This window comes from Hetaerina americana, unplaced genomic scaffold, assembly GCF_022747635.1.
Source record: "Hetaerina americana unplaced genomic scaffold, ioHetAmer1.1.p SCAF_55, whole genome shotgun sequence".
NCBI lineage: Eukaryota > Metazoa > Arthropoda > Insecta > Odonata > Calopterygidae > Hetaerina > Hetaerina americana.
In genome coordinates this window covers 2,092,376-2,119,028 of record NW_027287150.1, presented here as the reverse complement: position 1 = coordinate 2,119,028, position 26,653 = coordinate 2,092,376, and the positions used below count along the sequence as shown (strand labels likewise).

At 41.8% G+C, this 26,653-nt stretch overlaps 1 protein-coding gene across 1 annotated transcript in view; it reads right to left on the bottom strand.

Annotated features, from left to right (window-relative positions):
• Positions 1–26,653, bottom strand: part of Myo61F (Myosin 61F) — a 143,032-nt gene that overhangs the window by 19,129 nt on the left and 97,250 nt on the right. The window contains exons 3-6 of the mRNA XM_071593324.1: positions 2,111–2,181; positions 1,807–2,015; positions 1,538–1,720; positions 240–446 (exon numbers count right to left, since the gene is read on the bottom strand). Coding sequence (XP_071449425.1) covers positions 240–446; positions 1,538–1,720; positions 1,807–2,015; positions 2,111–2,181 — 670 coding nt within the window. The remainder of the gene's footprint in view (positions 1–239; positions 447–1,537; positions 1,721–1,806; positions 2,016–2,110; positions 2,182–26,653) is intronic.

The following is a 26,653-nucleotide window of genomic DNA, read 5'->3' as shown; positions in this document are numbered from 1 at the left end:
TGACTTTAAAAACAATTGTGTAATAATAACTGAGCATATAATATAGTTTTGTCTTTCTGTTTCCTCAGACACAAACACAAAACCTATCCTGACTTCAGGTATGAAACTATTCTCAAAAGTACCCTGGTAAAAAACCCTGATTATCCAAGAATTAATCCAAAGCCATGGGCACATGAGGTCAAAACAATTTTACCCAGCTCCAAAATTACTCTTTCCTAATAAATGAGGCATAAACTCACTTTTGAGAATGACTCAATGTTTTCTCGCTTAAATACTTGGGCAACTCCTTCTTCTTCTGTAAAACCCACATTTCCTAAATGTAAAACTGAAGCCACAATGGACAATATATCTTCCTGTTCCTCTTCAGTCAACTCAATCACACTCATAGCTTTTTGTACAACTTTGAACTGATTGGCATATTCTTGATTAGACATTGGTCCTTTTCCCTAAAAAAAATAATACAATATCAGGGGATGTTTGTTGCAGCACATAGAAAATTGTCACACAAAAAAATTCTAAATGGTTGTCTTCATATGAATGCATAAATATCTCAGTTTAAAAAACAGACAAGAATTGGAGGAAAAAGTTTTAATGCTCATTAAAATCGAAAATCAAAACAAATTGCATCTAAAACATCTATTAATAATGGAAAAGAATAATAATTAAGAGGAAAATATGAAAAAGAGTTAAACAGTTAAAACATTTACGTGCTCTGACTTAACATCATACATTTATGCGTAGATTTGAAATAAAAAATAAAAAGACTCAAACATATGGCGGCTCATTATTCCAAGCTTCAAATCAAAAAACACATTCTCGTACATTACTTATGCAGATCCTTCCAATGGTAATAATTACCTATGGCCTATTTAGCATTTATCATGACATGTTTGCTCCTGTGCCTCCCAATTATTTGGTCGGAATGTTTTGGCTTTGGTCCTCCAGTAAGTGAATTTCCATTTAACACCTCGCAAATTGTTGCATTTTAGGTATAAGTGGCTGACTTACCAGACCTTTACAAAATAAAAAGCTACATGGTGGTTCATGGGGTTGAGCGTTATGCCCTTAACTGGAGGGATATTATTAAAATACACAAAGATTGTATGAGGCTAAGGAATTCTGGAAGATATGAGCAAAGATGATGTGCATTTTTACTTTCACAACTTGAAACCATGCTAGTTCACTGTGATTACTAAGAAAAGGTGAAGGTATATACCACAAATATGTATATAAATATATATATATATATATATATATATATATATATATATATATATATATATATATATATATATGTATATATATATGTGTGTGGAGTTGGAATCACTGATGCGATTAGATGAAGCAAAGTAGAGAGGTGAAAACTGGGAGAGACTCCCAGATGTGCATAAAGTTGCACTGGCAAGCAATTTATTATGACTTGCATCGTTAAAATGATGCTGAAACTCATGTTGGGTATAATTTATCATCCGGCTGCTATTGCACACCGCATGTAGCTGTAAACAGTAATAAATTGTATAAAGAGCATGTTCCTCACTCCATTGGTGAAGTAGAAGTAGGAGTCAAGGTTCCTCTTCAGGTGAAGTCTATCCAACAGGCTCTGATCTGCACCTGCTATCAACTGGTAAAATATATGAAAATTTGTCTCACCGGAATACTGATGCACAACTCGAGATTTTTCCAACAGGTAATTCAATATATTTCCTCCCACTGGATCCCCCTGAAAGAGGTAAAAATGTTTTTGCACTTGCTTCTTCCTAAGCTTGGAAAAGGACAAACATGAGATTAAAAGTTATTGCCTCTAACCAAGTAATTGAATGCCACGTCCATATATTTCCCAAAACGACTAGAATTGTCATTGCGATTTGTTTTGGCATTCCCAAATGCCTCCAGCACTGGGTTGGACTGCAGTAATTTGTCCTTCACGTTCTCAACCTTTGGCTTGTGTCCAGATGCAGCGGCTATAAACTGGAGCACTTTCTTTGATGCTTCTGTTTTCCCTGAGCCTGATTCACCTGGATATGAATAAAGACAAGTAAATGGTAAATGGCATTGGCAGGAAATCAATGTAATATTTATTGGATGAGCTACCAAAATGTTCAAAATTTACCGGAAATGAGAATGCATTGCTCTTGACCCTCTTCTTTCAAGGATTGATATGCCGTGTCCGTCACTGCGTAGCTGCAACAATAATGAGAAAGGAAAGAGTAGAGTATTGTGAGGAACTCTGACTTTCATAGGTAATATAATGAAAATAAGAGACTATTTACAATTTAAAGTAATATTTTCGTGTAATATTCATGATAAAACATGAACAAAACTATTTCTTGATTGTTCATTATAAAACAGCTTTTTTTATTTGTTCTCCTAAATTCTAGGACTAAAAAAACTGCGAAACACAAAAAATGTCTTTCTTTAATTATAACTTCATGTCCAACGTATAACTCTATGTCAAGTCATAAGGGTACGTTGGCACTACATAAGCATTTTCACCCTTCACCCCCGTTAACGTTTACACCCCTCAGAATTAACTCAAAGAGGGTAGTTTGAAAACAGGATAAAAAAGTACATAAGTGTCCCTTTTTCATAAAAATTCCATAACCTACTCTCGAATAAAAATAATTCACATTTTTTCCCTTTCATTTCTGGGATTTTTTTTAAACACGGTTGCAAGGTGATAAAACATCGACGAAATTCCATCATGAAATATGTGAACTCCTTAGTCGTGAATCTTGCTGGCGATACACTATTCTATCAAGATAAGCTATTTCCAAAAACTTAACACCAATATTTATTACCTTATTTTTTAAACGGAAAGAAAAATGTTTGAATCTTCATATTAAAAATTTTTCAAAAGAAAAATACGTAAATGAGCGTTTTTTTACCCTAAAATCTCCATTTACCGTAGGCTTTGTGTTGGACTGTCAAACATTAAAAATTATTGAAACAAAACAGTGTGATACCACTACTCCTGGGACTTAACAGACAAAAATACATGAACAGTATTATATTTTAAATGGTTTAACTGTAAAAAAACGCGAAAGTGAACTCAGTTTGTACCTAACTCTCTTATTTATAGCAATCCCACTATTTCCGAGCTTTATTTTAAACCCACATTAACTTTGAGCGGCTAATGGGGCATCATCCCGACGTTGAGATGGATAAAGAGAGACGGGAGCTCCCTCGCAAATAAATGTACGTCGAGGGCGCTACATAAAAAAAAACCATAAAGAACGCCCACGCACAAAGCACAGCCCACGAGAAAAATAGTCCCCGACGTGCCTCCCTTCCTGCGGTAATTCCCACTTTCGCGACGAGGCAGTCCGATTACGAGGCGCCCTCGGAAGCAGGCCCCGGAGCTAATCTCGTCCCTTTGCGCCATACGCATCTCTCGGGGGTGCAATCGACTTCGTTCACGCCTTGAGCATTCCCCCATCTTATTTCGGATTTCCGCAGCGTGCCTAAACTTCCCTCCTTGAGAACCACAGCTGTCCAATCCAGTCAGAGACAGGCCTGTAAACACTATGGCAATCCATTTATGTCGACATTTTTTTCATACCACCAACATGGTTACTCTTTTTTGCTTGCACACAATGGGGTCGACAGTATTCGTCCACGTGGGCGGTCTTCCCCACATGGCGATACGGGCGACACAGTCGATATGACGATATTGCATGTGCGTACGATATTACCGTCACGACCACGCAAACTGCGAAAACAACTTTTGCGACCTTCTGTGCATGTAAATACATAAAATATGAATATAATTATATGCCGCAGTCTGAGAGCGAGTTTCTTAGACTGTGCCGCAAAGCTGGCAGATGCTATCCATGTAAAATAGACAAATGATTAATTGTTCCCGGCTCAACTTAGTGGAAATTCATGTTAATTAAATGAAGAATATAATATATCTCTCCATTGTCCTTTATTCACGTACAACTAGTTTCAACGCTCAAGCGTACCTGATGATGACGTTAAGAGCGTTGGAACTAGTTGTACGTGAATAAAGGACAGGGGAAAGAAACATTGTATTCTTCATTTAATTAGATAAATGATCATTACGTCGACAAACAATGTGGACGATAAGGTCGATAATATTCGATAATCGTCGATGTTGCTTGACACGCCCGATTATCGTGGCCAGGTCGGTATAACTCTCAAGACTCGTTCCTTTTATTTCATTCCAATCAAAAAATGAGAGATGATGCGCTTGATATTGATATTTTAGTACCCTGCAAGCCACCGCTAGGGAGTGTGGCAGGGGATGAATACACATAAGACTAATATGGCCCCGAAAATAACCCTACCGCGGTCAGATATTGTTATTCTGATCCCTCATCGTTCGTGGAAAAAAATTACATCTTAAATGTATCCGTTCTACACTTAATCTCTCTCATTTTACTGACATGATATCTTCTACCTTAGTACGATGGGGGTAATGATATATTTTCAACATCACTGCTAAGGAGACGTCCTTCCAATTTATGCAAGGGCTTCAATCTGTTATTTAACCTTCGCTCCTTGAGTAATTCCCAGCCAAGCTCCTCTAATATTTTGGATACGTTACTAAGTTTATCATATCAACGTCTTAAAAATCTTTTGTAGTTCAAATTTTTTTTACCAATTCCTATATTGTACAGCCCCAGGGAATGGGGAGGACTGGGGGCTTTGAGGGAGGAAGGTGGGCGGGCAGGGGTGGCTGGAGGCTTCTGTTATCATCCCGCGTGATCCACACACCTCACGCCCCAAACCCTCCCTCTCTCCCTTTCCGTGTCACCGGGGCCCTCTTTACTGGGCCATAAAAGGTGTGAGACCGGGAAGTGGAGTGAGTGGGGGACTTCCTTTCGGGGACACAAAGGAGAGAAAGGGATTGGATTACACGCGAAGAGGCCTCTTCCGCCGCCCTCACTCTCCCTCCCCCACTCCCCGCCTCCCCACTCGGCTCTCTCATTTTATTATGTCGCAGGTAAGCTATTATTCTCAAACTCAAACCTTAACTCGCTGTTGGGTGTTACTTGTATGGCGATTAGGATGCGCCATTAATTTGGACAACCTTAATTATGAAAGAATATACTACCTTGATCAAAAAGTTCCCGGAATTTATTCAGAAAATTAAAAATACAAGTTTATTCATCTAAATCTATATTGTCCCCTTCAAAGTAATCCCCATCGACTGCAACACACTTATGCCAGCGCTTGATCCAATCCTCGAAACATTTTTTATATTCGGTTTTCGGTATGTCCATCAGTGCTTCCTGCGATTTTTCCATTACTTCCTCTCGGCTGCTAAAACGCGTTCCCCGTAGTGGTTTTTTAACTCGATTGAACAGAAAGAAGTCACAGGGAGCCAAATCAGGTGAATTCGGTGGCTGTTGGATGGTATTTGTTGCATTTTTCGTCAAAAAATTACGAATAATGATAGCACTGTGCGACGGTGCGTTATCATGGTGCAAAATCCACGAGTTTTCTGCCCACATTTCTGGTCTCTTTCGGCGAATTGCTTCACGCAAACGTCTCATAACGCCCAAATAATACTCTTTGTTTACTGTCTGGCCTTCTGGCAAAAATTCATGATGCACTACACCGTTGTAATCCATGAAAACCGTCAGCATTGCCTTCTTTTTTGACTGAAAACGACGTGGTTTTTTTGGTCTCGGCTCATTTGGTGAACGCCATTCACTTGCCTGATGTCTGGATTGCGTGTCGTACTCATAAACCCACGTCTCGTCTCCAGTAATGATCCTTTTGATGAATGTGGGATCGGATTCAGCCTCGCAAATCATGTCTTTTGCGACGTCAACACGGTCTCTTTTTTGCATGAAATTGAGGTCTTTTGGCATGCTACACGACGGAAACCCAAATCATTAACCACAATGTCTTGGGCGGATCCATAGGCAATGTTCAAGTCCTCCGCTATTTCTCTGATGGTTAATTTGCGGTTATTGACCAACATTTCTTTTACTTTATCAATTTTTTCACCGACTTTCGATGTCGATGGTCTGCCACTGCGTTCATCATCTTCGATTGACTCACGACCACTTCTGAACCGCTCGTGCCACTGGTAAACGACCGTTTTTTTTAGAGAATCGTTGCCGAAACACTTTTCCAACATTTCCAACGTCCGTGCGCCACGAAATCCGTTTTTTACGCAAAATTTAATACAAGTTCGTTGTTGCAAATTTAAATCCATTTCTGAAATTGTAAAAAATCGCCAACACACACAGAGATAGATGTACTCTTGGCTACGTAACTTTTGCAAATGTCAAGTTATGACACTAAGATTTAAAGGGAATATCAACAACAGATGTACCAATTTAACAAAAAAACAGAACTCAAATCGGAACGATGGGAGCGCCACACGGTGGTTATTCCGGGAACTTTTTGATCAAGGTAGTACGTCGCTTGTATTATCATTCACGAAGGTAGGCTGAAAACTAATGCACACATGCTTGTAGACCACAAGCAAAATTACCTTCTGAAGCACTCCTGGTGACATGTGGAAGTAACATTCCCCATCAACACGCATGCGCAGGTTTGAGGTCCTTACATTCATCCAGTGTATTTTCAGAAGCGGAAGTAGGGAGACGTGTTCTAGTGCTACGTCAACGCGACTTTTCTCGAATCCAGGACTTGACAGCTGCCTTTACCTCATCGTCCGAGGTGTAATGATGACTCTCGAGTTGAGGAAAAAATAAAAATCTCAATGTGTAAGATCGGGGGAATAAGAAGGGTGTGGAATCAGTTCAAATTTCAGGTTTCGCGGAGCCACTCCATTTGCTTTCGAGCAGAGATTTAACGGTATTCCTATTGTTCAATAATGAAGCCGACACGTTCCTCGGAGATACTCCAATATGGTTTGCGATACGCTTTTGAGATATTCGCCGGTCATTTTGAATCAAACCTTCGACGAGTTTGCGATGTTTGTCGTCTGTGGCAGTGATCGGACATCCGCTGCGTGTTTCATCAACAATTATTGCTTTAACAGGGTCGCAACCCCGAATTATACTACCTATCGATTGAGAGTCGACTTATCAACAGAATCGTCACCATAAACAGCCTTTAAGCGACGATTAATCTCAGTAGGAATCACTTTTTCAGCAGTTAAAAATTCGATAATAGCTTGTTTTTTAACTCGCGTGGGCATAGCACAAGAATACGTCTCCATACTTCTCAAAATACACTGCATGAATATAACGACTTCAAACGTGCGCATGCGTTTTGAGGGGGGACTTTACTTCCACATGCCACCAGGAGTGCTTCATGACAGTCATTTATTTTGTGGCCTGCGAGCATGTGTCCATTAGTTTTCAGCCTACCCTCGACTGTATGAGCACCCATTGTAAATATGTACGGATTTAGCGTCTTTCGAACATTACACCGCGTAGGCCCATTGCATGAAACATAAATTCAAGTTTTGAACCTCTGACCTAAAGGAGTCGGCTGCAGCGACAGCGAAACTGTTCTCCCAGGAACTTGAACTCTGCGTAGGATGAATATATACCGCGGACACTAAAATTAACCAAAATATCTGCATACCATGCCAATTCTGCCAATTTACGTTGTAAAACCATCAATATCTGGTACAGAGATCAGTACAAGTTTATATGTGGAATCCGCGACGCCGCATTGCTAATTGTGCTCTCGGCAATCTCAAATTTACCTGTGGAATACCTTGTGGTCAAACGTTTTCTGAGAAATATGGTGATTATCTACGTGTTCGTTTCGTTTCCCTGAAAGTATCAGAGCCATTTCCTGATTAATAAAACCTTAAATGATTTGGTTATAGTTTCTCCGAGGTGTGCCCACAGCAACAATGGCCATTGCTACAGCATTCCAATTAAACAAGATGGCGTGATTCAGGAACAACATTTTCAATACTCGCGGAAGATACGGATTCTGAAATTGTAAGAATTTTTGCGTATTACAACTGAATTATGAATTCTACTCATCCACTCCGAAAAAGTTTTTTTTTGACGAATGACGACTCATTCATACGAATATGTTGTTTTTAGAAATGTGTTTGAACTCGAGACCTGAACATTTTTTGATTCGTGTCGCTTTGGAGGAAAAAAAGGAAATAAATACGGGGGAAAAAGTAAAACAGAAAATTGAGGGAAGGTAGAAAATGCATTAGGAGAAACGTTTCATTAGCAACTGAAGCATATAACAAAGAGGAGTGATCCATAGTGAAAGGGAATTTGGTAATTTTCCACGATTTTCTGGGGCAGTCACAGTAGACGCGTTTCACTCCACAGTGATGCACCCTTGTGCACAGGCACTGAAGGGTGAAGTTCCGCTGTCCAATAAATTTGTGCAAATTTACGAACAAGTTCATTTTCACCATGAATATTAAATACTTTCACGAAGTCACGCCTGACTTGGTAAATTTCTAGGAGAGAAGGGAATTAGTAATGGGAATAATGATGGCCGGAGGTTTTTAATATCTCTGTGGGGAGAGAAAGAGCAATTTGCATTTACTACTTCGTTATTCGTCACTTTCCATTTGCCCCGCACTCCCTCTCATCGCGTATGTCATCTCCCATGGCACTACTTGGTAGGCTCAAATGGCTGGACATTCAAAAGTAAATCACAGTTCGCCTTAACACATTCGGAACTTGTGCCCCATGACTGGAACTCTTTATTGAGAAAATACAAAATATCAGTAGCGACTTTAACATGGAGTATGCGAGGTCTGTACAACAAATACGCGAACTGAGGCCATAAAAACTTTATTTTGCAAAATTTAGTCTACATCAGTTTTGTCCATTTCAAAGTACTCTCCATTCGTAGGCTATGCACTTCTTATTCCATCTTCTTTTACACTGTTCAAAGAACCCTCGGAAGCTCTCGGCAGTTAGGTTTTTTAGTTTTCTTGTCGTTTCTTGCTTTATTGTGTCCAGGTCTTTCCAGTGATGTCCCCTCATCACATTTTATGCATTTTGGGAATAGAAAAAAGACGCAGGGGGCGAGATCTGGCGAATAAGGAGGATGATCACGGATGGTGATTGAAATGTTTGCCAGAAACTGGCGAACAATCAATGCTGAATGTGCAGGTGCATTGTCATGGTGAAGGATCCATCCATCGTGTTCGGTTAAAATAGTGTGCACTGTTGATTTTCCTTAATTCAGTTCATCAGCTATCATTCGGACAGTTTTTCGACGATCGGTAAGGACAAGGGACCGCACACGATCAATGTTGTCGTCAACACAGGTGGTTGAAGGTCTTGCATCATCCGTGGCGTCTTTTCGACCATATTTAAAACGCTTAATGCACTTGAAACCGGATGTTTTCTTCAGAGAATCATCACCGTAAACAGCTGTCAACATTTCAGTAATTTATTGATAACTTTGCCACACTTCACCAAAAAACTTGATGTTGATTCGTTGCTCCGCGATTTCGTCAATTTCCATTTGCGACAAACAGTAAAAACAAAGACTAACATAACTGGCACCATGCGCACAGCTTGACGATCCGCCAAACACAGACGACTCATTGGGTCTCAGGCAACTAGCGCCGCTAGTGGACGGGGCTATAGTCCGCGTCGTGGCCGGCAGATTGCACCAGTTCGCGTAGTAATCGTACGCTCGTAAGCCTCATTTTGAAGTTTTTTCGGCAAGGTTACCTCCCACTCACTGCTGTCATGCTTACCGCCTTGTTCTTACATACCTCTTTCGCCTCTGCCACAATCACATATTGGTCCGCTCTTCTTGAGACTCCGAATAGTAAATCGCGTCTTCGTAAAACCTTTGGCCACAGTGACCCATGAATTTCTTGGACAGCTCTCCCTCAAATAGTTTTACAGTTTTCTACGATAACTATCTGCATGGCGATTTCGAATTTCTCGCATTCTCCCGGCACACCAGCGAAGCGAACTTCTCCCGCACCCACTTTATCCATTGCCGAAGTGTGCACCGCTGGTTTGGTCATACTGTCGCCTTCGGTGGCCGTGGTGCGGTCAAGTCCTCGCCTGGTCATCCAGAGGTCACGGGATCGATTCCCGCCTAGTTGGGTTTTCTATAGTATTCTATAAAAAGGCTAGGGTGGATTTTATTGGTCGTTCGCCAAATGTTTTTTAAGCGGCTAAATGAAATAGACGGCCTTTCCCCATAAAATGAAATATTATTATTGAGGCCAGTACACGTAGGAAGTTGCCGGGGAGAAGGGAAAGCGAAGGAGTGATTCGAGGCATTTGAAAGATGCGATGCAACGGAGAGTGTCAAGTAAGCGGGACCTGAGTGAGGATAGGCAAATCGGGGATGCACGCATGCTGGCGAAAAATATGATGAAAGTGGGGCTGCGGAGTGGAAAGGTCTTTTTGACGTGCAGAAAGAAGTATTCCATAAATTCATTAGGGTTTTTAATACTCGTAGTTTTCAGGGGCGGTACCTTTGAATGCTCAGCCACCTGGAATAGCGCCTTTTAATTTATACTATGCATGCAGATTGGCTTTTCGTTCTGTCTTCGCTCTCAAAGGTTGCTTTAGTTTACTTGAATACTTGGGATGAGCACTTCAAATGCTGCAATTAAAATTTATTTAAATTTTTATACCAACGTGAAAAATGTAGGCCTTCGATACGTATAAAACTATCGAGTTTCGGTTATTTTGTGATCTATACAAACGAGCACACCGGGTATATCGAATAAGAGACCACATCGACAATACATACCATCCATATCGTTATTATTGATGATGTGAACGATTGAAATAGAACCTACATTGTCGTAACGAGAAAAGTTGTGGCACTGCGAAAAGTTGAACACAATATATCACCTGATTCGTCTGCACAGTTAATATCAATTATGCCATTTCGACGATATCGCCCACATCATATTATGCCCAATGTCGCCGGAACCGTTCATCGCCTTTATCGTCTATTTTATCTTCATTATCATCGTTATCTATCTCCATAATGTGAACTTCGTCCATGTCGTCATATTGACGATAATTCTCGAATGGCGATATATCGACCCCTTACGTATATCCAGGTCGCTATGAAACAAATGCCAACATGGTGATGTTGCATAGCCCTAATAACAGCGCATACTACTTGGTGGTGGTAAAGAGGACATGAATGCCCAGGAGCAAATTAATTTCTCTCCCTCTGTGCCTCCTCCACCGCACTGCTCGCTCTCCAGGGAGTCCACCTCGGAAAGTAGCTCGTGGGAGGCGTCGATTTATCAGCCCCACGCCAGGACAGGGCTTACTTAGAGGTACTGCAGCCCCTCGACTCGGGATGAATAAAACAACGAAAACAAAACAAAAAAAGAGCAGCACGAGACGCACGACACCACCCGCATCCCAGAAAGAAACTCTTGAGGAAGGGACGAAGGTCAAAGCCCTCTCTCTCTCCCTCCCTCCCTCGCGCCACGCGAAAGACTTCACCCCCGCCACTCTGCCCCCAGCGCACGTCGCCGGCGTGAGGCGGCTTCTGGTCGGCCGGCCCCCGGGGGACCCACTAACTCCCTCGCCTCGGGGGGGGGGAATCCGGGCACGCGGGCGTAAGCGTTTTTCTACCCCTGGCCTACCACGATCCACCATATTTATACACATACGTACACACACAATAATTTGCGGAAAGTTACACCCAGCAATAACTAAACGTTCCGTGACTATACCAGATCCAATAAATAATCAATGAAATATACTCCATGAGGGAAAATCGCGTTTTGGACAGTGATAGAGATTACGCGGATGCAATATTCATTCAGTGCTCCAGTTCCCTGGAAATCGGTCGTAATGCGAGAGTCGCCAATGAATCAGAAGTCCCTTTTATTAAACACTATTTGACGCGGGGACAAAGAGGGTGGATGTTTCATTATTTGCGCAAATAGGACGAGGAGCAATCTAGAACAATTCCCCGCCCACTTGATTCCTAGCCCTCCATGAAATTTTCTTGCTCTCCCAAGCACAAATTAACCCTCCCCCTGGGTTATTCATTTGAAATAGCTTCCCTTATCGACTTTCAGTTGGCACAATGTTGGCATGTAGTGGGGTTCCATGTCTGTAGACTGCAGTATTTGCGGAAATTCGAAAACTCCACAGTGATTTTTGATTTGACATGCGCGTGAAACCTTTCGGCATTCAACGTTTCTCCCACTATACAGCGAGACCTTCAGGGTGCGAAAAATGCAGCACGGCATCAGAGATTTGGCTCGAGAATCACTAAATCATATGCTTGTTGTTTATTGGCGCACAGATTGCCTCATAAACTCGCTGTAATCCTGTTCCCTTTCCTCGAGACTGTTGAATTCTCTGTCGCCAAATAATCACTACGTTTTAATAGAGGGGGGAGGTGTTACTGACACTTGAGATCGTGTCTCTTGTCTCAATGGGGAATCTGTAGGAAGAAGAAACGAGGCGAGGAGATAACGCAGAATGTGGTATTAAACGAAGCGCCCGGAAAAAAACCAATAAAATCGAGGAAGAAAAAAAAGATATGGGGGGATTAATAGGGGAAACGACTCGTGTACTGTTGAAGGAGACCACGGAGAGAAAGAAGTTGAGTGGCACTGACTGCCGATCTGACCGATTCATGGCGAATGGGTTATCCCTCTCACAATTCGCGATCACAGCGGTACGTAATATCGCGCGCGTGACAAATTCAAATTTTCCGGAAGTAAAATGAGATTAAAAGCCGATCATCAATTACTCTAATGGCTGGATACCTGCCCAAACCCTGGCAAATTTCCTTCGTAGCGGTTTGTGGGGTAAAATTTACATGCCATTTTAAATAAACTCGGTAAAGGTAGCTTCCACGAATTATTTCCACGATAAAAAACCTTTTCTTGAATTGTGAAAAATAAAAACTTTGTACGTTCCACTGATTTGTATTTATATCGAGCGTAGAACCGGTTGACTGTCCAACAACACCGGTCGTTTTAAAAGAAATCCAGCGAGAAAAAGAGAGTTTTTATTTTTTCACAATTCAACATGAATTTAAATATATTATAACCCAGTACCAAAGAATTCTAACTTTGCCTTTATTGTAAGTATTTTACGGATAATTGTTCTCATGAGCGTTTATCAATTTGAGATATTTTTCTTTAGCTGGAAACTCATGTGTGCAGAAGTAAATATACGAATAATCAGTAATGCTTATCTTATAAGGTTAAACTAATTATTTCCATTAACATTTGGCTCTTGACTCAAAGGTATCATGAGAATTTATTATTATTAAGTAATGTACCGGTTAAGGTAGGTTTTGGATTGGCACAACTACCAATTAAAGATATTGTTACTCCCAAAAAAACACAATGCAGTCACCTCCTCTACATCAATTCCTTATTCATCTCCATGGAATTCCTTCCACCCTTCATCCCGTCCAACATCCCTATCCCGTTCCTACCCTTTCCTCGTTTACCTTACATTCTCCCCTCCAATTCAGTCTTCAAAATCCCGCTAACGGTCAATACCCCCTTCATCCAATTTTCTGCCTCCTTAGAATTTCTCCACACAAACCCCTCTCTTCGCCCACCATACCAAGTACTTCCTCATTTGCTTTCTTTTCTCTCCATTTCACCTTCTCCATCATTCTTCACATCCAAATTCCAAAAGCCTCCAGTCTACGCGTATCCTCCCGCTTCAGTGACCACGTTTCCACACCGTACATAGCTACGCTCCATATCAACGTTTTTGCGAGTCTTTTCTTAATATCCTTACTCAACGCCCCTCTCATCAACTCCCTCCTCCTTGTGAAAGCCTTTTTACCAAGTGCAATTCTTCTCCTCATGTCCCGACTACTTTGACCATGTTGGTTCAGAACACTTCCGAGATACGTAAACTGTTCTACCTGCTTTAGTTTTTGCCCTCCTACTTTATTGTTAAGCTTAGCCTTTTTCTTTCTAGAAAATCGCATAACCTTTGTTTTATTAATATTGATTTTCATTTAATACCTGTCGCACTGAATTTCCAATTCCCTCAGCAATGCTTGCAACGCCTTGGCTGACTGACAAACTGAAGCTTGGTCATCAGTAAACCTAACTGATTTTACGAATCCCCCGCCCACTTTCATTCCTACCTCGAGTTCTTCCCATGCCTCTTTGATCATTTCCTCTGCAAACAGGCTGCACAGCAACGGTGATAATGGGCAACCCTGCCTTACACCTCTTCCTAACACTGCCCATCCGGACTCCCCGTTCCCCACCCGCACCTGAGCAGTCTGAGACATGTACAGGTTGCGGATTAGCCTCCTTTACCTCCAATCTATTCCTATTTTCTGCAATATACTCATTAGGTTTTCCCAATTCACTCTATCAAACGCTTTTTCGAAATCTACGAAACAGCAAATACCTCCTGGGTGTATTCTATATTCCTCTCGATTAATAATCTCATTACTGCAATGGCATCGCGCGTACCTCTCCTCTTCCTAAACCCAAACTGATCATCCCCTGAGTAATCATTTGCCCTACTCTCTATCCTTTTGTTTATGATCCTGAGAACAACCTTAGCTGCGTGGGATATCAAACTTATTGTCCTATAGTCCTCACATGACGTGGCCTTTACTTTTTTCGGAATAGGAACTAAAACTGATCTCACGAAGTCTTCCGGCCAGATTCCTTCCTTATAAATACTACGGATCAGCCCATATAGCCTCTTCCTCCCACATTTTCCTAAGCATTTAAAAAGTTCCACGGGAATGTTATCCACCCCCACGGCCTTAAATAGTTTCATCTTCCTTTATACCCTTTCTATCTCATTGCCTAGTATGCCTGGACCTAAGCTAACTTAATCTATGTCATGTTCCTTTTCTATGTCTAACCTTGTTGGGCAAAAGCTCTTTACCATACAGGTCTTCTATGTACTCTTTCCATCTCTCTTGTATCTTTCCTGCGTCAACTATTACCTTACCCGCCTTATCACTACCGATATTATGACTACGTTTCTTCCTACCTCTTTCTTTAATATTATGACAACCCTCTGTTGGCTCTCGTCCCCGCCGCTGATTCTATGATTATCACTCCAGTAATCCCCGGTATCCTTCCATCTCACCTCGCATAGACCTAAAATATCTATATTTCCTCTTCGCATCCATAGCTTAATAGTATCTTACTTTCATATCCTCAACATTGCCCTAATATTTCAAGTTCCTATTCTTACTAATTTGGTCTTCTTCTTTTGCGTCTATCATGAGCATATGCACTGGAATAACAGTTGACTTTCTGCTAATTCATTGCTCTCACTAAGGCTATCCAATCCCAGATAACACGCCATCTATGCGGGAATAGGACGTATCATGCCTAAATGAAAAACCGAAATGACTTATGCGTACATGATGAGATGGGAGGGGGAGGAGATGAGAAATGATAATCCTGCCTTATTTGGGACGCACGAACGTTCCTCTTAAACGATTCCGACGCACGAAGTTAATTTTTATCCTCACACTGCAACGGGCGAAAGGGGGTAATTAGCCCTCCATGTGTGCCGATCGATTGAATGCACAAGCATGACCTTAATAACGGGTGTTCGTCTAGACTGGTTTCACTGCTTTTGCGGGTGATTTATTTCGCCTAGGAAACACCATCGATCACTCAAACGACCGGATGGATGGATTGTCAATTTTAATGGGGAGATACTGTCAACTAACATCAGTCTACCCGTCAACGCAGGATTTTTTTTGATTGGAGATGAAACGAATATTTAAATCACACTAAGTCCAACACATTGAGGAAGCATTCTCTGGTGTTGAGCGACACTATCTTTCGATAATAATATATTCATTTTGAAAAATGGTACAGCCATATTAAATGCCGTCAGTATAAATATTACTTAATAGATAAACATAAGTTCTTAAATGTGATGACAATTGTCACAAAAGAATTCATCAAATGAGTTAAGTGGGTGAGCAAGTAACTAGGTATACTATATGCCCTATTCTTCAAACTCTGGATGCAGTCCGATTTCAACTGAGTAGGCAGATAGTTATACAGTCGTATGTTCATATTATGTAATGTGCTATAACTTGATGACAATCTACAATAAGTATTATTTAGATTCACCTTACCTCTTGATATACGAGTAATATCGACAAAAGAGCATGGGTCGAGGTACAATGCTTATTTGATGACTAGATAAAAGATCATTTTCACTCATAGGACTGAGAATAGTGTATGCATCAGAGACAGTTTGTGTTCATTTAGGTTAAATAGGCGTCCAAGTTTTCCCGGATATGCCCTCCTTTGAAGAGCGCCCTCGGACGTCCGAGAGGGATTTTGATAACGTTTCGGAATTTTAGATATTTTAGTACCTTGCAAGCTACCGATCAGGTGTGTGGCAGGGGGTGTATACACACCAGAATAATTTTACCCGAACATGACCCTACCGCGGTCGGACAATGCTATTCTGATCCCTTATCGTTCGTGGAAAAAATGACATCTTAAATCGATCCATTCTTCCCTTAATCTCTCTAATTTTATTGAAATAATCTCTCCTACCGTAGTGCGACGGGGCAAATAATACAATTTAAACATCACTGCTAAAGACATGTCCTTCCAATTTATGCAAGAGCTTAAATCTGTAATTTAACATTCTCTCCGTGAGTGATTCCCAGTCTAGCTGCTCTAAGGTTTTGGTTACGCAACTAAGTTTATCATAACAACGTTTTACAAATCTAGCTCCTCTACGCTGCACGCGATCCAATTCGGCAATCACTCCTACTTCGTGAGGATCTCATGCTTTGGAGCTTGCAGCATATTCTAAATGAGGCCTAACCAGCCAAAGATAGCATTCCTCCTTGGCCTCTTCATCACATTTACCCAGTACTCTTCTAATAAATCCTCATTTTTTGTTAGCTTGCCCACATATTCCCCGTATGTGTTTCAACCAGGAGAGGTCGTGAGTGAGGGTAGCGACTGAGTATTTAATTGAATCTCCAATTTCCATTTCGACATTCATGATGCAGTAAACGATCGGGAGGAAATTGCTCTTTTTACAAAAAAATCATTCAACTAGGCACTCATTTAAGTTAAAATCTAATTGCCAAGTAACGTAACAGTGTTGTATAGCATCAAGGTCATCTGATAAAGCTCATGTGTCCTCGGGATTATGGATACGGTACCACTGTGGATACGGTAAACCACTGATTCGTCGTCAAATTAACATTCACTCAATCACAGAAGAGTCACTTCTCGGTCACCTACAATGAGGCTTAACAGCCCGAAAATTGACTGTCCAAGTTTTTTACCGTTCGTCTTATCTGGGTGTTCCTGATACTCTGCTCTGTGCCCTCAAGTCATCTCGCGTGCCGCCTCGTCTACTTCAATCGTTTTTCCGCAAAATATACTCCTTGCGTCCAACATCATTACAAAATTGTCTTGAATAAAATCTCAAAAGGCCTGGTTGTCTTAGAACGTTTATCTACATCTACATAATACCCCGCGAGTCGCAGCGAGGGCGCGTTAGGTCACCACCCGTTTTTTTAAATGAGTTATGAAAGATACGAATGGCGTTGAGTTTTATCCATTATATTATTTATATTTCGGTCTTAAACACACATTATAAATTCAAAAGACACGAGATTCAAAATTTGGAATCAAATGAAGCGTTGTTATGCCTGACTTATGAATCTTCTATTTCCGCAATAAAAATCTCAGAGCCCTTACAAACTTTAACACGAAAATTGATTTGAATGTGATTCGAAATCCGATCCCTACCTGAATGTCGCAAGGAAACCATTTCATATAACCCTCATTCGTATGTCGAAAGAGGCGGCAAAGTTTTTGAGACAGCTGTTGCGTTTCGTTCGTTTGCGTAGTTTCGCTGCCTGTAATATTCATTATTACGACGGTTTGACAGATACACCGTAGGACATAAAACAAAAGAAATTTATTCCTATCGACCGTGCTAGGGGGGAAAAGTATATTGAACCAAAAGTAGTCCGGTATGTAATCACATCCTGTCACACATCCTAGCGGTCACTTGCTGGTTTCTATGTAAATGTAAAAGCCCATTTTCACCATGAAAAAATGCTAATTTAACGATTGACATTAACGTCAATGAAATCATTTCAATTACTGAAATAAAAAAAAGACTTGGACAGAAAAATCAGAGTATTTGGACTCTCCTATAAATTGCTAGACTATCGGGAGCTAGTTTTAGTGGGGAGGAAGAGGAGGAGGATTCATCCCTGGGACAGTCATTTTAATGATTGCTCGAAAACTACCTGGAAGAGGCTCCAAAGTGTCATTTCGAAGATGTGATGGTTTTTCGACCATAACAGAGTCAATCAGCTAATTAACTGCAGGAAAATTCTCAGAGGAGTTGTACGTATAGTGAATGCAATAATTTTTTTTTACGTCCGTGCCCTGTCCACAAGCAACATGATTCCAAAACTGGACTCCGGGGCGAAGTAACATTTAATTCTCCAAACTAGAGCACGCACGCGGCGGCCTCACGTAATTCGAAACGTATTGATCACAAGCGATGCAATTACGTCTGGGGGATCAAGTTCGTAATCTGTTTGTCTCGGGCCGCTCCGTCGCCAGGCAACGCGGTTTGGAAACCACCGCGACGGATGATGATGATGGACTGGGCCAGCCAGTCGCACTCGAGGGAGTGTGTGCGATGATGGCAGATCGAAGCCTTCAAAAAGGGGGGGGGGTCGTCCCGAAACCAAGCACCGCTTCAGGGCATGGGATGGTGGGAAAGGAGCGCAAGCAATTCTTCCACTTGCTCAATCCAAGGCAGACCCGCCGCGAATGTTTGAAAAACGCGAGCGAGCAAAGTGCCGAACCCTGGCAAAACGCTTGAGACGAGCAGGGTTTATTTTTTTCTTGGCAGAAGCCGGGGAAAACAAGTGAAATGCCCCAGGTGTCTCGTCCCTTATTTCCGTCTCTCGCTTCTATTTCCTCGTACTGCAACGGACACTGCTCCCTTACCGCCTCCCACGACTGCGAAATCGAACCTCTCCCAAGTAAACATTGAATCGGCGAAGAGTGCAATAGCACCCGAAAGAGGCGACTTCCTCGATTTCTCAGAATGGAACGCGGCGGCGGGGGTGGGGGGGGGGTGTGGCTTCAAATGAACGGGGGCATTACCCTGCCTCAGACCCTCCTTAGGGAAATTGATCAATCGATCGTAAAAAGAAACATTTTCTGGTTTTTTTACCCTCTCCCAACCCCCCCCCCCCATCCTCATTGTTTTCCAAAACCTTCTTGTTTGATGATTTGTTTCGGAATTGTGATGAATACGAGAACTTGGATTGCCAAGGAAATATTCTCAAAGGAATGTCCCATGAGCACAAATCAGTGAGCAAATTATTCGTTAAAGCTTACAAATGTTTATGATTAATGCATTTAAAAGAAAAACGATTTTTATTTGCGAATTTTCATCGATTAACGGCACTTTCACTCTGGGGTCACGAACACATCAGAACCATTAACTCATCTACATAATACCCTGCAAGCCGCCGTAAGGGAGCGTGGCGGGGGGTGTTAGGTCACCACCCGTAAAAGGGAACAAAACCACATGCCAAGTCAACACATACATTCAAAACCATACCCACAGTGGCGTATGCATTCATTCAAAAATCCTTTCATTTTACACGCATGCAAATACATATACTTCCATCGAACAAAAAATGGCACCTAAGGATGCAATAAGAAATTTATCCAATAACGTGCAAGCTAGAATTTAAAAAGTACGAAGACGAAATTCCACTCCCACATGAACATGCAACATACAATGGTCTCATCCCCAAGGGCGCAGGTAGGGAATGTGATCCAAGGCTGCAGGTAGCGGGAGGGTCCCCCCCAACAGATAGATAGCTAGAGGTCTTTATTTGGGCGAAATTGAGACCAAATGGTCCCTCCTTCCATTTAAGCCACAGATAGTGACGAGAGTTGGAAGGGGAAAGTTGAAAACGAACGAAGCAGAACAAACAATACTATAGAGCAATACATTGCGCTTTATAGTATTGGAGCTAAGCTAAGAAACTAATAATGGAGATCCTATAAGGTTAACAGTGTGTGTCTATCTATCTCTCTCTCTCTCTCTCTCTCTCTCTATATATATATATATATATATATATATATATATATATATATATATATATATATATATATATATATATATATATATAATTATAAACACAGTAATCAACCCGAAGGTCGGCTTGGTAGGTGATGGCACAGTTCACCCAGTACTAAGCCCGACGGCGTGTGAAATTCACATATTAGCAGGGTAGGGGTGCCAGTTCCATTCCCTGTGCCGGTTATGGTTTCCCAGGAAGATCTGGTACCCGACAAAATCACATGGCTTGGGTGGAGCTCACAGTGCCCAGGAAGGCTTGCCCGGAAATTGAACCCGGGACCCTACGGTCAGAAGTCCAACGTTCTACCCTTGACTACCGCGACCCACACACACACACACACACACACACACACACACACACACACATATATATATATATATATATATATATATATATATATATATATATATATATATATATATGTACATGTGTGTATATATATGTATAGAAAATGTCGGAGGAATAGGCTATATGGGCTGATTCGTAGTATTTATGAGGAAGGAATCTGGCCGGAAGACTTTGTGGGATCAGTTTTAGTTCCTGTTCCGAAAAAGGTAAAGGCTACAGCATGTGAGGACTACAGAACAATAAGTTTGATATCTCACGCAGCTAAAGTTGTTCTCAGGATCATGAACAAAAGGATAGAGAGTAGGGCAAATGATTACTTAGGGGATGATCAGTATGGGTTTAGGAAGAGGAGAGATACGCGTGATGCCATAGCAGTAATGAGATTATTAATCGAGAGGAATATAGAACACAACCAGGAGGTATTTGCCTGTTTCGTGGATAGGATTGCTCCCAACAAACCCCTCTCTTCGCCCACCATACCAAGTACTTCCTCATTTGTTTTCTTCTCTGTCCATTTCACCTTCTCCATTCTTCTCCACACCCACATTTCAAAAGCCTCCAGTCTACGTCTATCCTCCTGCTTCAATGACCACGTTTCCGCGCCGTACATAGCTACGCTCCATATCAAAGTTTTTACGAGTCTTTTCTTAACATCCTTACTCAAAGTCCCCGTCATCAACTCCCTCCTCCTCGTGAAAGCCTCTTTGCCTAGCGCAATTCTTCTCCTTACGTCCCTACTACTTTGACCATGTTGGTTCAGAACACTTCCGAGATACGTAAACAGTTCTACCTGCTCTAGTTTTTGCCCTCCTATTTTAATTATTGTTTGATGTTGATTCTCATCCCATACCTGTCGCACTGAATTTCCAATTCACTAAGCAATGCTTGCAGCCCCTTGGCTGACTGACAAACTAAAGCTTGGTCATCAGCAAACCTAACTGATTTTACGAATTCCCCGCCCACTTTCATTCCTACCTCTAGTTCTTCCCATGCCTCTTTGATCATTTCCTCTGCATACAGGTTGAACAGCAACGGTGATAATGGGCAACCCTGCCTTACACCCCTTCCTAACACTGCCCATCCTGACTCCCCGTTTCCCACCCGCACCTGAGCAGTCTGAGACATGTACAGGTTGCGGATTAGCCTCCTTTCCCTCCAATCTATTCCTATTTTCTGCAATATACTCATTAGTTTTTCCCAATTCACTCTATCAAACGCTTTTTCGAAATCTACGAAACAGGCAAATACCTCCTGGATGTGTTCTATATTCCTCTCGATTAATAACCTCATTACTGCAATGGCATCACGCGTACCTCTCCCCTTCCTAAACCCAAACTGATCATCCCCTAAGTAATCATTTGCCCTACTCTCTATCCTTTTGTTTATGATCCTGAGAACAACTTTAGCTGCGTGGGATATCAAACTAATTGTCCTATAGTCCTCACATGACGTGGCCTTTACCTTTTTCGGAATCGGAACTAAAACTGCTCTCACAAAGTCTTCCGGCCAGATTCCCTCCTCATAAATGCTACGGATCAGCCCATATAGCCTCTTCCTCCCACATTTTCCTAAGCATTTTAAAAGTTCCACGGGAATGTTATCTACCCCCACGGCCTTATTTAGTTTCATCTCCCTTAATGCCCTTTTTATTTCATTGTCTAGTATGCCTGGACCTAAGCTGTCCTCCTCTACGTCATTTTCTTTTTCAATGTCTAACTTTGTTGGTCTGAGTTCTTTACCATACAGTTCTTCTATATACTCCTTCCATCTCTCTTGGATCTTTCCTGCGTCAACTATTGCCTTACCCGCCTTATCTCTAACTGTTAGCATAGCTCTTCCTTTCTTACTTCCCGATAACGATTTAACTTTGCTGTACAGCGCACCGATTTCACCCTTCCTCTGCAGACTTTCCATATCCTCGCACTGCGTCTTCCACCATGCTTCTTTTGCTTTATTTGTTGCCCGCCTCAATTTATTGTTCAATTCTTTGTACTTCATTTTGCCTAATTCTGTATTCATATTCTTCCATTTTCTCCGCTCATCCATCTTTGTAACCATCTCATCCGTGATCCATGGTTTCCTAGTCCTTTTAGCGTTAACGGTTCCAATAGTGTCTTTTGCGGCTTTAGACAACGCCTTCTTGATCATTTCCCATTTTTCTTCGATAGTACTAAGCCCTTTACCATCCTCCATGATTTTCTCTACCGCCTGTTTGTATTCCTTCCTTTTCAACCCATTTAACGCTTCTACATTCCATTTTCTAACTCGCCGCCCCTGCCTTATCTTTTTGAAACGTACGCTACATTTCATAACAACTAAATTGTGGTCTGAGTCCGCATCCGCTCCCGGGAAGCTGTGGGAATTTATCACACTATTCCTAAACCTGTGTCTAACCAGGATATAATCTAGCTGATATCTTCCTGAGTCACCTGGCATTTTCCATGTATACCTGCGTCTTTTGTGATGTCTAAACCAAGTGTTGGTGATGACTAACCCCTGTCTTCTGCAGAACTCAACTGCTTTCTCCCCGCGGTCATTCCTCGTGCCTAAACCGTAGTCCCCCACCTCATCACCATCTCTTCCTTCGCCTACCGTCGCATTCCAATCCCCCATCACTATCAAATGTTTCCCTGCAGGAACACACGCGATCATGTCCTCTAACTGATCGTATATCCTATCGATCTCTTCTTCCTTATGGTTACTCGGTGGCATGTATACCTGAATAATAACTAAGTTCGTCGGTTCTGCTTTTATCTCCACTAGTAGTATTCTATCCGTTACCTGCTCTATGTTGACTACGCTTCTTCCTACCTCTTCATTTAATACTATGGCAACCCCTCGTTGGCTCTCGTCCCCACCGCTGTATATTATTCTATACTTATCACTCCAGTAATCCCCGCTATCTTTCCATCTCACCTCGCATAGACCTAAAATATCTATATTTCCCCTTTCCATCTCTCGCTTAACATTCTCCAATTTCCCTGTCCTCATCATTGTCCTAACATTCCACGTTCCTATTTTAACTAATTTTGTCTTCTTCTCCTGCGTCTTCTGTCCTGCTGCTGCTGGTTTTCCCTTGCAAGGGTTTCGTGGGATGACGACCGCGGAAGCCTTGCCTCCCCCGCTGCCGGGCACGACACACGGCCGATTGGGCCGAGCCCCGTGGTTGCCAGGACTCAAATTATCTCTATTGTCCATCATATTTTTCTAGGGAATGATAATTGAGGTGGTTTCCCGTTGCCTTCCTCAATAGTGTTTTTAACGTGACACCATCACTTACTGGCCGCCCCACTGGGGTCAGACGCCATTGCAGCCGCCTCACTGAGGAACAGACGCTGCGTGGACTACCTTTCGTCTGGCTCCTAACCTTCGACCTATCTGGCATGGGTGACCCTACCAGGAGCAATAATTATTACTCCCGCCAGCACAGCTCTAGGGGTCATCGGAACGCACAAGCCCTTCCACCACGTCAAGGTTGTAGTCCGGGGAGGGATATATATATATATATATATATATATATATATATATATATATACATATACGTATGTATGTGTGTATATATATATATGTGTGTATGTATGTGTGTGTATATAAAAATATATATACACACACATACACACACACACACACACACACTTACTTATACGTTGCGGCCATTGTTCAAGTTTCTTTGCGAGTCTGGTAAAGATAAAATAAAGATACTATGACGCCAATGACTCGACGAATCACAATGATGTACGCGTATGTGTACACAATTAACGGGAATTACCTGGGATGTGACGTGACAATGCGGTATTGTTGAGGCATATTCATGCTCTTTCTGGGTAAGCCCACAAGTAACGGTTCCTTGGCCAAATTAAATTGGGGAAGTTGTCCCGCAGATTGGCATCAAAACACTACCGAAGAGATTTAATGGCTTATTACAATTCCGCTTGCGAGTCATGACCCCCCATCTGCCGCTTGGTTGGACGCGGGTAGACGCAGATAGGAATCTCGAGCAAGGAATGGAATACGTTCTACCCCGTGAGTTCGCAAATTATGGACAGTCATGATGGGAAATAATCGTCACCGTCGGTCGATTCCTATTTCGAATTAGTTCTAACGCGCGCGGTACGAACGATTTCGGGCATTAAATGGACCTCGAAGTGAGTGGAAACGCTAAACAAAGCAATTAAATTGCTCGAAGCATAGATCGGAATCGTTGTTTACGCACAGCGCATCCCAAGATAACGAACGTGGCAATAGGAATAAGTAAAACTACTCGAGGTCAAGCAAAGACAGATGGGCCTCAGAGCAGAAACTTAAGATATTTCCTGTTTTTCAACAAACCAATTACGCATATTGGCGTTTTTCGACCTCTCTGTTCCCACTGAAAACCGTGATTGAATATGAACATAAGCACTGAGCGAAGAACTAGTATTTCTTTTTACGTTTGTTAGCTCCGGATATCTCGTGGAAATATCTCGATTAAATATCTAAATGCTTTCTTTGTTCATCATTAGCAGTCCACGGACCAGAAACTGGAGTTGGTTAAAGGAAGATGTATCTTCCAGAAGAGTGCTAGGTCCCACTTGGAGAGCCTATGAGTGGGTCATCAACGAGTCTAATTATAAGTACAACAAATTAAATAGTTTTAGGTGCGTATTTGTGGAAATACATGATTATTAACTCGCTAAAAACTTTCTAAGCTTTCACAGTTTTATTCTCTGATTACTTGTTTCACGGCTCAAGTGACATCAGCAGGTGGCGATTATGTGAGATCAATGCAAATGGATCACAGAGAGACGCTTAACATATTGGTCAAGACTGGTACCTGGAGCAAAAATATTCGCGACCGGTCCCCGATGCCAGGTACATACGGCAATAATCCTAGGGATTTCTCGGTACCTGAGTACTGGAACAAACAAAACGTCGATCGGTAATCCTTCAGGAGTTTTTGATGGTAGGGCAACATCCTTGGGCAGGGGGTGGTGGCTAGAAACTTAAAACTGAAGGTCGCTAAAAGTTACTTTTTATGATGAAATATTCATTAAAACTATTTTAGGCGTAATCGCATCGAAAGAGTGCAAATGTACCTTCCGTACTGGTACATAGGGCAAGAACGGTATGTACCGATAACCCTGTACCAGTAACTAGGTCAGGAATCTTACGGACGAGTAATTTGAGACTAGTATTTAAGTCTCTATAATCCAAGCAACTAGCACTTTTGGTCCGAATCCTTTACATTTTTTGGTACACAGATGCCAATACTGTTCCAGGCGACATATCTATCATCGAAGGATAATTGATAATTTCGGCACAAGGCGTCTTCTTCAGGTCGCCAGGTCGTGATTATAAAACATTTGAGTGAAATTTACAAAGCTAGCATTGTTTTTTCCTTGACGGACAATATTTACTAATAGAAGCCAGTGACTATTTCATACCGTTCATTATTTTCAGTTTTTTTTAATATACTACCTTGATCAAAAATTTCCCGGAATTTATTCAGAAAATTAAAAATACAAGTTTATTCATCTAAATCTATATTGTCCCCTTCAAAGTAATCCCCATCGACTGCAACACACTTATGCCAGCGCTTGATCCAATCCTCGAAACATTTTTTATATTCGGTTTTCGGTATGTCCATCAGTGCTTCCTGCGATTTTTCCATTACTTCCTCTCGGCTGCTAAAACGCGTTCCCCGTAATGGTTTTTTAACTCGATTGAACAGAAAGAAGTCACAGGGAGCCAAATCAGGTGAATTCGGTGGCTGTTGGATGGTATTTGTTGCATTTTTCGTCAAAAAATTACGAATAATGATAGCACTGTGCGACGGTGCGTTATCATGGTGCAAAATCCACGAGTTTTCTGCCCACATTTCTGGTCTCTTTCGGCGAATTGCTTCACGCAAACGTCTCATAACGCCCAAATAATACTCTTTGTTTACTGTCTGGCCTTGTGGCAAAAATTCATGATGCACTACACCGTTGTAATCCATGAAAACCGTCAGCATTGCCTTCTTTTTTGACTGAAAACGACGTGGTTTTTTTGGTCTCGGCTCATTTGGTGAACGCCATTCACTTGCCTGATGTCTGGATTGCGTGTCGTACTCATAAACCCACGTCTCGTCTCCAGTAATGATCCTTTTGATGAATGTGGGATCGGATTCAGCCTCGCAAATCATGTCTTTTGCGACGTCAACACGGTCTCTTTTTTGCATGAAATTGAGGTCTTTAGGCACCAACTTTGCTGCTACACGACGGAAACCCAAATCATTAACCACAATGTCTTGGGCGGA